This window comes from Boleophthalmus pectinirostris, unplaced genomic scaffold, assembly GCF_026225935.1.
Source record: "Boleophthalmus pectinirostris isolate CB_2022bp ecotype Guang Dong unplaced genomic scaffold, ASM2622593v1 HiC_scaffold_9, whole genome shotgun sequence".
Classification (NCBI taxonomy): Eukaryota; Metazoa; Chordata; class Actinopteri; order Gobiiformes; family Gobiidae; genus Boleophthalmus; species Boleophthalmus pectinirostris.
This window is the reverse complement of record NW_026571541.1, coordinates 27,027,474-27,043,555: the sequence shown is the minus strand read 5'-3', so window position 1 is coordinate 27,043,555 and position 16,082 is coordinate 27,027,474. Positions and strand designations below refer to the sequence as shown.

Genomic DNA, 16,082 nt, shown 5'->3' with positions numbered 1-16,082 from the left:
TTTTCTCCTCGAATGACGTTTTACCATCATATTAAACATGCAAATGAGTGTACATAAGGAGATGATTTAAACACTTGGTGGGTTAGGCAGGAAAGTAAAATAGTTGCACATTTCGAGTCCCATCCTGGCCATTTCCATATGCGCTGGTGAATCTAAACCAGGTGTGATTCTTGGTAAAGTCATCCCCAGTGATATGCATGCCACTTTGATGTGAACCGCGCCCGTCAGAATCTGTGCTGGTCATTGAAACCAACCAATAGAATCAAATTAGAGCCTTATGGGGCATTCATAGCTCTCGAAAACCTAGGAAAATAAACACCTGCTTAACCAAAACCGTCAATATCCTGTTGCAAATATTACATTATTTTTTTCAGTATTAAAATTCCAAACATCTAAGCCCTTTACTTTCTATCTCGCAGCCATCCTGAAGGCCATAATTATATTGATGTATATGCTACGCACGCGGTTGTTGATAGAAAATTCTTAGAAAATGCTAGAGGCTAAATGTCTGGGAGCTGATTCATTATGAGTTGCCTTTTAATTTTTCGCAGGCGGTGACTGCGGTGCATGTCAGGGAAAAAGATCACCACTGGCAACAACATGTTTGAAACATCCACTCTGCAGCTGCTCCAAACTGTCGAGCACTTTTGACAGATGTAACTTACGCAATGCTGATGTCTAGAGCTGTGAACATGGTAAAAATATTATACTGCATATTTTGTGTTGATCTATATTAACGTGTGTCATCGTAGCAGAGCATAATATGACTGTGTTTACGTCTATCTTCACAAGGCAATGTCTAAAGTCAGATATAATTATTGAGTAACTTGTCTGGTGAAGGTTACACCACCTGCTTGTCCCCGTAGGCATTTTCTTTTTGCTTTGAATGTTCCACAGTATCGCAATAAACTGAATTATTACCATTAGGGGTGTGCAAAAATATCAAAATATCGATATATCATGTCATTTAATGTGATGATACTGTATTTTTTGGCATATTTTACTCAATTATTTTATTACAGAGCTACAGTTTTGTTTGTTTTTTTAGAGGAAGGAAACTATTTTATGCAACACATTTCACATTTTCACTTTTTTGAGGATTAAAATGAGCGAGTTTCATATGAACTTTGCACAAGAATTGGTTTAACTAAGACTTTTAGTATCACAGCCATGATTTAGCCTTTATTTTTTACTAAACCAAATTGAATCGTTTTGAAATATATCGTATCAAATCTAAAGTGCACTGTATCGAGATATGTATCGTATCGTGGCCTATGCATCGAGGTATGTATCTTATCAGCAACTTTTTAATGATTAACCTCAGCCCTAATTTAATGGAGATACAGCAAGTAGGTCCTGACACCAGGCAAAGTTACAGGTCAGATCTGTAGAGCGGGGAGACACAGTACAGTTAAGCTTGATTTATTTTTGATGTGACAGGTCTGCGTGGGCCAATTTCCATTTTCACTGGCCCGCCCCTTCGCACTGAGTCTGCACAGACTAGAATTTCCACGTTGGTGTCTTGGAAAAAAAATTGTAACTACGCAAACAGTCTGCGTAGAATTGAGTGGGATTCCCTCGAAGCTAGTTTTGATTTTCTGCTGTCTGCAGCCTCATGGGCCACACAGACTATAAATACTGCTAATGTTTCCTCTGCTTGACTCTGTGCATCTAACTAATGTGTGGAATCTTCTTGCAGAAAGCTTATACATAGGGCTGAGTATCATTAAGAAGTTGCCGATACGATACATAGGCCACGATACGATACATATCTCTATATAGTGCACTTTTGATTCAGTACGATATATTTCAAGGCAATTCGATATAATTCAATAAAAAATAAAGGCTAAATCGTGGCTGATACTAAAAGTCTTTGTTAAACCATTTCTTGTGCAAAGTTCATATGAAATACGCCCATTTTAATCCTCAAAACAGTCCAAGAACATAGAGAAAAATCCCACACACTGTCTTACTTGCAAACTGTGAGATTTATTTATTTTATTTATTTATTTAAACCGTGCAATGTTTCGGGACTAGACCTTCGTCAGGCAAACAGCCTGAAAACAGTGAAAATGGCAAATATGTTGCATAAACGAGTTTTCTTCCTCTGAACAAGCAACAAAACTGTAGCAATGTAACAAAATAATTTAGTAAAACATACCAAAAAATATTCTCGGCGATACATCGATACAGCAGCAGACGATATCGATATTATATCATCACATTAAACAATACCGTATATACCTATATATTTCGATATTTTTGCCTCTACTTATACATGTGTTTACAAGCCTATAAATGCTGTATGTTTAATCCCAACAGTGGGACATTACAGACAACACAATAACATCATGGAGACAAAAAATATATTCGGCAGTATATCGATACATCAGCTCACGATATCAATACTATATCATCACATTAAACGATATGATATAGCGATATTTTGATATTTTTGCACTCCCCTACTTAAACATGCATTTACAAGCCTATACATGCTGTATGTTTAATCCCAACAGTGAGACACTACAGACAACACAATAACATCTTCATGGAGACAAGAGGAAAAGTTACAAAACACATCTTTAATAAAGTGTTTCTTCAGATCATCTTTTTTTTCCTTGCACAGAATCAGGATGTAAAGTCTCAGCGCAGTAGGATTGTACCTGTAACACGGCCAGCTGGACCAGTCGTATGGGATTAGTGACAGTTGGGAGCGCTTAAGGTTTGCCCTTAAAAGCCATTCATGTAGCAGAGAGTTCAAATACCTGAAAAACGTTATGATAATGCACTCTGAACGTACTCATTCATCAATTGCTTATGTAACCTGGACGTTCTTCAACTATAGAATCTCTACCATCCATGCAATGTTTTTTCTTTAACTTTTTTCTGTGCTCTTAAAAACTGCACACCTTTGTTTAACATAGATTGACCTTTTTGCTGCAACTCTCATGAAGCATCTAGAGCAGTTTTGGTTACTGTAATGCCCCGTATAGACTGCCTCAGCCATAATTCAATGCCAGAAAACCCTTCTCCAGAACAGATGTTGATCAGGAGTACCTAGTGTTAAGATTACCCCATCAAGAATGAATTAAAACTGCATCTAACACAAGGAGAACATGCAAAATGGATCACGGGACCTTCTTGCTGTGAGGAAGGACATGCTAAACTGTTCAGCCAAGATTACATCCTCCAGTATTCTGCATTGTTCACATGTTTATCATCACTGCAATTGCAATAACTGAAATGAGTCTTGGCAGTTTTGAAGAATGAATCGTAAAAAATGCGCGATAAGACAGAGTGCAGGTGGGAGCGCGTCGGTGACAGATGATGGATGAAAAATACAAGAGCGTTCATTTGTGACGAGGAAACACTTCACGCTCAATTAGTCCTGTCATTTGGTTGCAATTTGGGGTCTCCAATAGCAACCGGTAGGAACAACAAATTATGAACGTAACAATATCCAAATCTCTTGGAAGAGTATTTTCACCATTTACATCTCACGGTAAGATATTTATTGCAATATTTTGAGGAGGATAACAAAAATATGCTCCTTTTTCCTTTTAAAATGCCTTGATAAGACTTAACCCAAAGATTTTAAAGTGCTTATAACAGTTATTTCTTCATGTAGTCTGCGCTGAAACAGAGCAAAGGATCATGGTCTATGTAGTTCGCTCTGTTTTTTTCGTTATGGCTGCACCATATTTATTCATTTAAGCGAAGAGACTTGTAATTCGGTAAATTGTGATGGTCCACAAGATGACTGTGAGACCTTCGACAATACAATGTCACGATATTTTAGTGATACATCCCTACACCAAATCTCCTTCTTTGTTTCACTAGATGAGTCATATGTCAAGTAGGGATGGTACAAGATCAATTGCGTGAAGTTGGATCCCCATCGAAAGCAAACCTACACAAAAAGCTGTCAATCGTTTGTGCTTCGTTTCTGCTGCAAAACCTTTCGTTTGTTCTTCTTTAGTTTTTCAGATATTAACAATTCTTAGGTCAGATTAGGGTCAGTCATCCCCCCAGGAAGCTTAAAAATGCTCTAAAACGGCCCTAAATGGTGTCAATCTTTTGTGCTTTGTTTGCGCTGTTTTGTGCTACGAAAAGTTTTGTTTGTGCCATTATGGTTCTTAAGATATTAGCAGTTTTATTTTTGGCCAATGGCATCATCCAGCTCCTCGAAATGTTAAATAGTGCTCAAAACAGACAGAAAATTATATGAAATGTTTGTGTTGTGCTGTTTTGTGCTGTAACAGTTTTTATTTGTGCTAGTATATTTCTGAAATTATGAATTATTACTTTTGCGGAAATCATATGATGTAATTTCTGCTCAGTTGAGGGCAGCGGCTTAAGCAAAACTCCCCAAAACTAGTGATGATAAATGATCTCAGGCTGTAGAAAGTATGTGTTGTTATATAAAATATTAATCAAAAGCAAGTTACTAAAAACTGATAGATATTTTCCAAAGCCTGAGATCGTGGAAATTTGAGTTTTTGTGTAGGTTTGCGATTGATGGGAGCCAACTTCACTCAGGCCACAAGATCTCGCGAGACAAAATTGCCTCACAAGAGAAACATTATCTTGTGAGATTTTTTTAAAACATTTGGACTGGACAAAAAAAGGGTTACGTGTTGGTGAGTTACATCTCTTACAGCTCCAAAAAGACTAGAATGGAGGCAAAACTATGAAATAAATAAAAAATTGTGAAACTGAACTGTGAAATGTGTATATTAGGAATAAGGCTGGGTATCATTAAGAAGTTTCCGATACGATACATAGGCCACGATACGATACATATCTCAGTACAGCGAGCTTTTGATTCGATACAATATATTTCAGATCGATTCGATATAGTTCAATAAAAAATATGTGATTTTTATGTAATATTTAATAGGAAATATGTCAATTAAAAAAAAAAGGTTAAATAATGGTTGTGATACTAAAACAGGGTATCCGCGAGGTCTTAAAAGTCTTAAAAAGGTGTTAAATTTCATGTTCCTAAATTAAGGTCTTAAAAAGTCTTAAATTTTATTATCCAAGTCTTATTTTTTTCACAAAGGTCTTAAATTTCATTAGCCTATATATATATATTTTTTTTTATAAACTCAACCAGGCTGCAGTGCAACATTAAACGGAGGAAAAAAAACAACACCGTCGACAGCAATGAGTAAACCATCAGTAGAAAGGAGGAAGACGTTGGATGGATCATGGGGAAGTTTCGGTTTAACCCACAGAGGCTCTTAGATTCTAGATATAGTACTGTAGTTGGTTGGTCATTATTCGAATTGGATCTGGGTGCAATGTTGGTCTTAATTTTCATTTAAGTGGTCTTAAAAAGGTCTTTAAAAAGTCTTTGTTAAACCACTTCTTGTGCAAACTTCATATGAAACACAAACATTTTAGTCATCAAAAACAGTGAAAATGTCAAATGTGTTGCATAAACGAGTTTCCTTCCTCTAAACAAGCAGCAAAACTGTAGCTGTAACAAAAATAACTCGGTAAAATATACCAAAAAATACTCTTGGCGATATATCGATACAGCAGCCACGATATTGTTACTGTATCATCACATTAAACTATACGATATATCGATATTTAGATTAGATAAATTATGTTAAAATCTTTTCTTGTCTCGTTATTATGGACCCAGTCTCGTATCTTGTTTCATCTTGTGAAAATTTTAGTCTCGCTTCTGATATCAAGTCAACTCTGCACGGAGTCAAGCAGCCTCAGGAGTCAGCAGTCAGCTCCAAACCTCAGGAGTTCACATTACCACATGAAAGCGGCGTTGTGTGTGCGCGCTTGTATCACTCAGTCTCCTTGGAGCGACGTTGAGGAGCAAAGGATGACCTGTATTCAGCACTAATGGTGGCTCCTCTTCCCTGCGAGGCAACAACATGATAAACAAACACACACAACACCACAGAAGCTCGTATTTGGTAATCTGATGTAGCCTAGCAACCAGAGTACACAAACTGAACACAGAAAGTGCTTTTGAAATTTAATTCACATTTACTGCCCGAATGACAGAAGAATAAACAGCCGCGTAATGACAGTCATATGATTATTAGCGGTTAATAGTAGTGTATGTAGACCAGGATGTCAGACCTCATCTGTTTTCATTCTTGTTACGTGTGCTCTGCATTGCCATTGAACCATAAATGATTTAAAAGCACTGGCTCAAAGTACTCTGTGTTCCCAAATACAATTTCAGCAAATAATTAAATCATGTAATTGCTCTATAATCATATATTTAGCAAAAAGTAATAATAAAATGTGGTTTTCTTGATGCATCATACACTGATTTACAGCCAATGATGTTACAATCCAAATTGCCCCTGCCCACTAATAAACACGGAGATCTTAAGATGCTATTTTAACTCCAGCGTGAAAAATGTCTGTAGTGATGGAGCAATTTATCAGGGTGTTCCACAGATCTTTCGTTTAGTTATTATTAATATTGTTGTTGGCTTACGCATCTCTGTGGACAGTTTGTACGCTTGCGATGCGAAATCCAAAGATTTATTGTAGAAATCTTTCTTCAATTTCGCTTTTTTTGAAACAGACACATTTTTATTTTTTATGAGTTTTGAGTTTGCGGGAACAAAATGATGCATTCAGATTGAAGAAGAAGATTGTGTTTTCAAATAACGCACTGTAACAGATCACAACATTTTAGACCAGTCCCTGTTTTGAAGAAGCACGTACCGTCTTTTCTCCACGGGAAGAAACGGCGCATGAAGAGTTAATTTGGTTACATGTAATATAACACTATTGTTGATCTGCCGCTTTGAACTGGTGTGAGTGGTGTGCTCTGTTGTGATGATCTCAATCACTGTTGTGGTGTCCTCAACATGGTTACCAGATAACTGCAAACAAAATACACGCAGAGGTCTTTACGTGTCACTCACTCCCTTTTCATTACTGGATTAGTGCTGTGACTGATCTCATTACAGCGCTCCACTCCACCATGTATCTTTAGTTTTCAATTTCAACACTCTTTACGATTATTCAATGTCAAACAATGAGGCAATTTTAATGCTTTTATTTAGTTTTTGGTTGGAAATGACTGACTTTTAACTTTGAATGTCCTTCAGTTGGCGTTGATCAAAACAGCCTTTAAACCGGCTCACATGCGTCTGCACACAGTGGGGAGAACAGATGACACTTTGATATGGGGAGCCTTTTATGTCACTTCTAATGATGACTGAAATGTCAACAGACACACAGTCCCCACATCAGTTAATAAGTCAGTTTCAAAAGGTTTGCGACTTGAAATGCTGCTTTACATCTCTCCCTTTTCTGCACAAAGCTCAGATCTGCTCCTAGTGGTCAGAACAGGAACGCAAACTGGCATTTTCAAAATCTCTCAAATGAAGCCGTGGAAAAGATGTGAATAAAGTCACGATTGTGTGTGGGTTTTAATTGATTTGATTATGCACACAGCTGGAGCATTTCAAGGATGTGTCGAGCATTCATTTAGTCCTGGAGAGATGGCAACACAAACAAGCATTTTCAAAACACAGAAAGATGAATATTGATATGCCGGTATCCATGGGGTTCGGAGTAATGAAAATCTAGCTCCGTTGCCATAGCAATTAACAAACACAACAAAATAGTATCTCTTTTCACTAGTCTTTAAATATCACAGATAAAGAGGAAACCGAAACCCATGAAGAGCTTTATGCATTTTTACAAAAGTATAAAGAACAAAATGACACTGTTCGATAAAACGTTTATGGCATCAGTTTTAACGTTTTCCTTGGTCTCATGGTTTAGGAGCGTCTCTGCTAAAAACAGGAACTCCCTGAATCAGAGGGTTAAATGGGCGAGTGAGGTGATTGTCCGTCCTCGGAGCAGCCTGGACTCCCTGTACTCAAGACACTTACAGAAGATGTCCCAGAGTATTTTAAAAGACGTACAACTTCCACTAAATTCAGAGTTTCAGCTGCTTCCCTGTGGTCAGAAGCTTTTAGTCCGAAGATCAAGAATGAATTGTTTTAAAAGCAGCTTCGTTCCAGCTGCTGTCATACTTATGAATAAATTGTAATCTATTTCTTTAGTACGTTTGTCTTGGAAAAATCATGTGTTTTAATTGTATATTTTTATTTATATTTAATATTTATTGTGATTTTAGTCAAACGTGATGGATGAATTTAAGTAATTGTTTAAGAACCAAGCCATTCTGCACTGGAGCTCTGTAACACTTTATTTTGTAATTGAGCTTTTATACGTGTTTATTGTACATAATGTGGATGGGACCTCCTTCTCAAATCTGCAAAACAAATTTACCTACATGGTACGAATAAAGCAACCCAACTTAACAATACATTTTATCTAACTTTTTAATGAAAAATGTTGTTTTAAATCTTGCCAATATTTGTCAATGATATAGTTTGATTTTATGAAAATAATTACAAAATTAGGTGTATTTCAACACTTGCTGAACACTAAGTCCGATTTTTATGAAAGGCACAAAAGTGGATGGCGCATATTATAAATTTATAAGAATATGCATATTAAAGGTTTCTGAATTACACTACAAGTTTGAAGAGTGATTTTAACAAACTTTAAGCATTATCTTATCCATCATGTGATATTATATGTAATGTGTAATATAAAAAGTATTTCTAAGCTATTCCATTAGATAATCTCGTATAAAGACAGTAAACGTACACAATCCATCGCCCAAACAGTAACTCAAATTGCAACCATACCGCTTTTCCCTCTAAAAAACACAACCAGAAGTCGTAAACAACATCTCTGTGATCTCGAGACATTTCTGTGTGCGTGTTTCCATGTTGTGTGTGACATGTCCCGGCGAGGCAGTTGATATTTGGGTTGCTGCCTGGTAGGGGGTACGCTAATCTAGCACGCACTCTGGAGCTACCTAGTTACTCCGCTGACAGCCGCGCAGCGCTGCATGGGAAACAAGAACTGTCCCGATCGCACGCGCACGCACACACCCAAACACACACCCAAAAACACAGCCTGTCCCTCTCCTCCGGGCCCCGCTCCTCTCTGATCTGGCCCCGGGACCGCCGAGGACAGATGGGCGAGCAGTGGGGAGTTCTGCGGCGTCCGTGGTGGCTACTGCAGAGACACGCATGGCACAGACAGACAAACAAGGATCAGAGGCTAATGCTGTAGACTGGATTGGAAAGTGGCAGACCCCAGACAGACAAATACGCTGAAATACGCACGGAAAAGATCTCGCTCGCACATAAGGGCAGTGACGGAGGATCAAGATGAGCGTGCGAACTTGTAAACATGGGACGGAATAGCACAGTTAAGATTAGATACTGTAGATAGTAAACAAAAATACGAGAGCGGGTTTCATTTGATAACTGATCATGATTTTGTCAGTTTTCTTTTGCCAACAAATTATATCTCATAGACTGAAAAAACATCTCATATTTTTCAAAAAACAATATCTTGATTAAGTAACAATCTAGTCTTTAATCTATTTTAAAGTCCACATTACTGCACACTGTAAAAACACTCACAATATTTGAACAGTTTTCATTTGGTAAGTGAAAACCTTTTACGTGTATCCATGAGAAATGCGTCGTGAAACAAGTGATTTTACTGATCTAAAAATGTAAATATTGCCTTCTTTTTAACATTACAACTTTTTTTTAAGACAGTACAGTCGGAGATGTATTTATCTTGTGTATGTAACAACAGCTGATGTGCATATGACACACCACCACCAAGACCGGTGACTTGTCTTAAAAAAAAGAAGTTAGGAGAAGAAGTTGTAATAATAATGTTAAAAAGAAGACAAGATTTACAGTAAAACTTGTTTCATGGTTCATTTCTCAAAGCTACAAGTAAAAGGTTTCCACTTATTAAATGAAACCTGCTGTAATATTTTGCAAGTGTTAAGTGTTTTTACAGTGTAGAGTACTGTTATTTGGTGGATTTTAAAATAGATTAAATACTTGTTACTTAATCAAGATATTGTATGTGAGTATAATATGAGATGTTTTTTCAGTCTGTGAGATATTATTTGCAGGCAAAAGAAAATTTATGGAAGTTTTTTATGAGTGAAGATGTTCGTCCAAGTAGAGTCTTCAGTTCTGGCCAGCTACTATTTTTACCTTCCCTTACCTTAAGTTACCTATTACCTTACGAAAGGATCTGGAACCATATCCTGTCTCACTGACTGACAAGCGGATTAACCAATCAGAGAGACGCATACTCCTTTCATGTCAAAAACAAACTGGATGCTCGCACGTACAACAGTCGGAGCAACAAAAAGTATATATCTCCGGTAAAAGAAGTTAGAAAGGTGATAGAAGCTCAGTTGGTAGAGCATTTGTCCACCGATCTGAAGGTTGGCAGTGTGATTCCAGCTCCCACAGATGAATGCTGTTGTTGTGTCCTTGGGCAAGACACTTAACCCACTTTGGCCCCAGTGTCTGCGTACATTGGTGTGTGAATGGGTGAGTGGTTCCTTGTTGTAAAGAGCTTTGAGTGCCTTGAAGGTGGAAAAGCGCTATAGAAAAATATGACCATTTACCGTATGTTTTGTTCTGAATGTTCCAAGAATTTTGGAGAGGAGATGTCCATATTTGAGAGACACGTGATAGAAATTAGCAGCTGTTTGGATCGACTCAAGTTTGGAGGATTTTCATGCTCTTGGGGTCCACTTTCTGTCTCTTTTGGGTTTGAACAGAATGTAGAAGGGACTGGCTGGTCAGGCAACGACTGTGAAGCCTGGATGAGTTGTGAAAGCATAGACTGTGTGTATAGAAGTAGAATAAGGGAGTGTTGCGTCAACCTTTGTGTTTAGGCTGCAATCAGTTGAAGCCAATCGAAGGTAGCAGTTACAGCAGGGTCCGGTCAAGTGGTAACGGAGGGAAAAGAGCAGATTTTTTACATTCAAATAGCTCTTATTCAGAAACTAGAGGGACTATTGAAATAAGTAAAGTATCAGAATGTAGGAAAGAGTTAACACTCCAACAGGGTAAAGTTAAACCTGTGATATTCTTTCAAGTTGTTGAAAAAAATTTTTAAAAACTCATGTCGGTAACGGAGGGAATGAAATATGGCAGCACTTTTTGGGCAGTAAATACAAACAGTCATAACTAGCGGTTCTCACTTACATATCCTTAACAAACTGGTTTGAATATTTGCTTCATATAGTTTTCTACCATATGGTACAAGATTAGGTTGAAAAACCTCTTACTTTTTGAGTCATGAGATTTTTTATTAAGAAAGGTCATGGTAATGGAGGGAAAAGTAACGGAGGGAAAATTGTGCAAACAAGTAGAAGGTGCATGATTTTGCATAATTTGTCATCTTTTTTCTTCCCAATACTTTAATATTACTTCAAAATGAAAGGAAACTATTTATATAAAATATATAAATAGCAAATTTTTATCATTTTAAATACATATTTTTTGAAAAATCATGTACCTTCATCAACAGTTCAAAGATCCAATAACACAAGATATGATGAAATACATCCATTTATTTACATGATTTGCAGGTCTTTGAAATTTGGGAAATAATTTTTGTTCCATGTTGCATACATGGTCTGTTTAAAACGTATGTAACTTTAGAACCAAAAATGGTACAGAAAAAAGAACAGTTTCATAAACTAGAGTACATATGCTATCTGTTGAATTTTTTTTTTTTTATATCAGATACATTAACTTGAATTTTTGGCCTTGCTGTACACTTCTGCTTGACCGGGCCCAAAGACAAATATATATATAATCACTGAATCCTTATGTACACTACAGTAGAAGAATCCTTTTCAAAGTCTATTAAGATCCAAGAACACAGTTTATGTAATTAGTCTCACACGCATTTTGTATTGTGCAATGCTTTTCGATACTAAAAAACAACCACCAGCCAACCACCAAGTAAATTTGATTACGCTTTTAATATCCAGAGGCTATATGTCAAGACAAAGGGAACAGCTGAGGTTCAATTATCCACATTTTTGGTTTCCTTAGATAGATTAGATTGAAGATAGCTACCGCACACCTCCAGCCCAATTACACACTTCAAAACTGGGTGAGAGGTTGCACCAATTAGTATAATGTAAGAAAAAATTAGCACACATATTTGCATTAGAAATCCCCTGACACAACATGCTTCAAATTGTGCGTCTGGACTAGATCATTACCTGTCTGCATTTTGCCTTTATTTGTCTAGTCGTGTTTACAGCACTTTAGTGAGAACAGGATGTCATTTTCTACTGATGTTTTGTGATTTTGTTTGCAGGCCAATTTCTAACCATAAAAAAATTGCTCCGAGCTTATCCAAAAGCAATTGAACTGTGCTTTTATTTTGCACTTTAATCCCACTAAATCGTGCTTAATATTTAACCTCATTAAAACTTGCTCGACTGATTCTGTTCATATTTAAATCATCATCCATTATGCATCGGATCACACTTACCGTTAGATCACTTACCTCAGAAGCGCGTTTTAATTTGTCATTTATTTTAAGCTTATCCAGATAATCCACATCTTCAAAGCTGTGAGATCTATAATCGTAGTACCCCTTAGGAATGTGCTGGTGTGAAATTTGACATGGTTCTTGTATTCTCGATCCTCCGCAGGTTGGCTGAAGCGGTTGCAGTGAAGGAGAAGGCAGAGCAGCAGATAGAAGAAGAAAAACAGCAACGTGATAATCTCAGGTAACTCTAATTTATCAAATGCTTTTATCACATCAAATGGTGAATGTAATTTGGAGATCGGGGGAAAATACTGTGTCAATAGAGCTACACAATCACCACAAATCCTCGAAAGTAAGTACTGTATTTTTCCGGACTATAAGTCACACTTTTTGGGGGAAATTTATTTTATAAAATCAGAGGCCAGGAACTGACATTTAATCTTGAAAGAGAAGTTAGAGTGATAACAATAAAACAGAGAACAACAGACTGTTAACGTTACATATGAGCAGTTCTTCAGAGAACTATAGCATAAACATCTCACTCCAGATCGTTAAATCCATTGAATTCTTCATCCTCAGTGTCACTTCTGAGCAACTCCGCAACCTCTGGAGGTAAACGGGCACTGCGTCCTCTTCTCTGTAGCTGTCGTCAGACTCAACATCTGTTCCAGTTAGAATTATTCCAGCCTTTCTGAATCCTGACAGGATGGTTTTGGTTGTCACTGAAGTTCAGGCTTTGTCGATCCATCCAGTGACCTCCAGGAAAGTTACATGATGCACCCTCCCAACTGTGAAGCCATGTTCCCCATTCCCGCCTTTCGCCAGTCTCGTTCACTCTAAACATTCTTTCTGTTGTTCGATTACCGTTTTCAGCAGCATATTTCACTACTTGCAGCAGAACAGAGGCTCTTTCTGCAGGAGACATGTGCAGTAGAGTGAAGTGATAGTGGTACAGGAGTAACAGAAGTAGCAGATACTGACACACAAGCCTAGAGCGCCCCCTCATGGCTTCAGTGTGAAAATTTTAATATGTAAGTTGCACGGAAGTATAAGAAGTAGGACTGTCCAAACCATGAAAAAAATACAGTATTTGTTCATTCATCGAGTAGTTGTAGCAGCTTTGATTTAAAACCAGAGAATGTAAAATATAAAATGAAATGGTCCAGAAGTTATATAGATGTTACATCAATTTGATGCAGTTTTCTCAACCTACAGAATCACAACTTAAACTTTACAATGCCCAATTTTCATGTTTATTTTCAACGGTTGACGCCAAAAAATGTGAAATCTTAAATTTGCTTTTATCACTGTCTAATAGACGACCATTTGTCCTACGACCAACTGCATGAGATAAAACTGTCTAAATGAAAAAGACCCAATAACGTCACAGTTTCCTTGAATTTCCTTGAACTTTTTTCAATAAATTCAATATAAATAAAAATGTTTTGCTTTAAAGTGTGTCTGTTAAGATTCCTTATAATTACAATGTGGAAAATAATCACATTTAACAATGATGTTTCTAAGCCAAAATAGAAATAATTTGACTGTTTTGGGGTATTTTTGACTGTCTTACTGTTACTTATAAAAGACATTAATAGTGTAATACCATTAAACATACAAAAAATGAATGAAAAGAGCAGAAAGAAGAGTGATCTTATGTTATCTGCTCCCTTTTCCAGACACTACATTAACAGTGATGGTTACTTCAAAACATTTCACTTACATTACATTTAATTTCAGTCACAACTATTAAACAATTGCAAACAGAAATCTTCACTTTTATGCACAACAACTTAATTTTATTTTTCATATATACACTGGATTTTATGTAGTTTATAAATGTCATTATTGTACTTGTTCCTTTGATTTCTTTGCCAAGACTATTCTATAAATGAACTCCTTTCATAGCAATGCTTCGTTCTGCAACCTTGGTTCTGAATCTGGATTTTTTTTTAACATGTCCGTTCCTTTTAAATTGTAGTGGCTTGTTTTCATCTCAAATAGTCTTTGAACGCACTTTGCTTTGAGGATGCGTAAGTCAATGATATTATAAATGTTATTGTTATTTGACTCACTGACCATGTACCAGGTCAAAAGCAAATTCGAGGACATGACATATTCCACTATCATCAAAATGAGTCTTACCTTCTCTTCTCATCACTTCAGTGTTATAACCAGATTTCAGAACATCCCTTGAAGGTGGTTTGGAGCTATTAAATAAATGCACATCACATAGACGTCCGCCTCCAGACCATGTATGATAGTATTTTTGTTGACAGTAGCCCTCACCAGACAGCACAAACCTGCACAGACAGTCCGCCTCACTGATATAAGATAGCAGGAGAATAAGACTAAGATTCACTGCGGCCAAAATAGGATTAACATGGAACACAAATCCAGAAAGTTGAAAAAGACCAGACCAGGGGTTTGCTGCATTCTGATTGGCTGATTACTTTTAACCAGATGTACCACAGGAAAAGGCCAGGGCAGATGGAGAACAACTGTGTGGGATGCTATTTGAGAGTCAACAGAGACAAACAATGTGAAGTTAAATGAAAATATATCAGGTTTTATTTCATTCTTCGAGTATTTGCAACATTATAACAATTGCGGAAAGCTAAAAAAAGCAGCAATTTCAATACAAATGCTTGTTTATGCTGTTTGATGCCATCTACAGGCAACAGTGGGGAGAGAAGTGATTTTAAATGATAAGTTAGCAGCGTTATTGACACCATTAGCATTCATGAAGCTGTATGACACAAACATGCACACATTCATGAAAAAATCAGGTGAAAACAAGTAACATAAAACATAAAGAAATACATACTGTAGGAATGCTGAATAGACTTGCCAAGCAACAAGTGCATCATGCTCCACTACTGCGCGAGTCTTATGAGAGTTATTTACACCTTTCAGTCTTTTCATCACAACAGTAGCCAACATAAATAAAGTGATCATACACGGGTCAAATGAAGAATAAAGAGCTGCGCTGCACACGTATTATGTCTGAAAAGTTTAACATGAACCATCTCCAACGCGATATATGCACAGAACAGACTCACCATCAGCAGAACATCCCTCTGTCACAGAAAGAACACTCGTATTCCACTGAGGATTCCAATCAGGTCACAAGGAAAGAGGTGTTTTTTCAGCGCTTATAATTATATATATAGTTAGTCATGTTGTTTTAAGGTTTGCTTCTGTAAAACATAATCAAATGTGCACAAAGCTGCATTAAACATATTATAGTACCATGGTTGTTTGTATTTTTCCTGGTTTATTAAATATAATTTTTTTGTGCTTGCGCATTTGTAAGATTATGTCAAGAATGTGGGTGTGCAAAAATATTGAAATATCGATATATCTTATCGTTTAATGTGATGATACAGTATCAATATCGTAGGCTGATGTATTGATATGTTGCCAAAAGTATTTTTTGGTGTATGTTAAGGAATTATTTTGTTACAGTTTTACAGTTTTGTTGCTTGTTTAGAGGAAGGAAACTCGTTTATGGAACACATTTGACATTTTCACTGTTTTGATGATTAAAATGTTTGTGTTTCATATGAACTTTGCACAAGAAGTGGTTTAACAAAGACTTTTAGTATCACAGCCATGATTTAGTCATTATTTTTAATTGACCCCTATCGAAACGG

The 16,082-nt window shown here is 36.8% G+C and overlaps 1 protein-coding gene across 1 annotated transcript in view; it reads left to right on the top strand.

Moving 5' to 3' along the window:
• The window catches only part of lekr1 (leucine, glutamate and lysine rich 1), a 169,575-nt gene that overhangs the window by 57,000 nt on the left and 96,493 nt on the right, over positions 1-16,082 (top strand). The window contains exon 4 of the mRNA XM_020937690.2: positions 12,590-12,667. Within this exon, the coding sequence (XP_020793349.2) occupies positions 12,590-12,667 (78 nt within the window). The remainder of the gene's footprint in view (positions 1-12,589; positions 12,668-16,082) is intronic.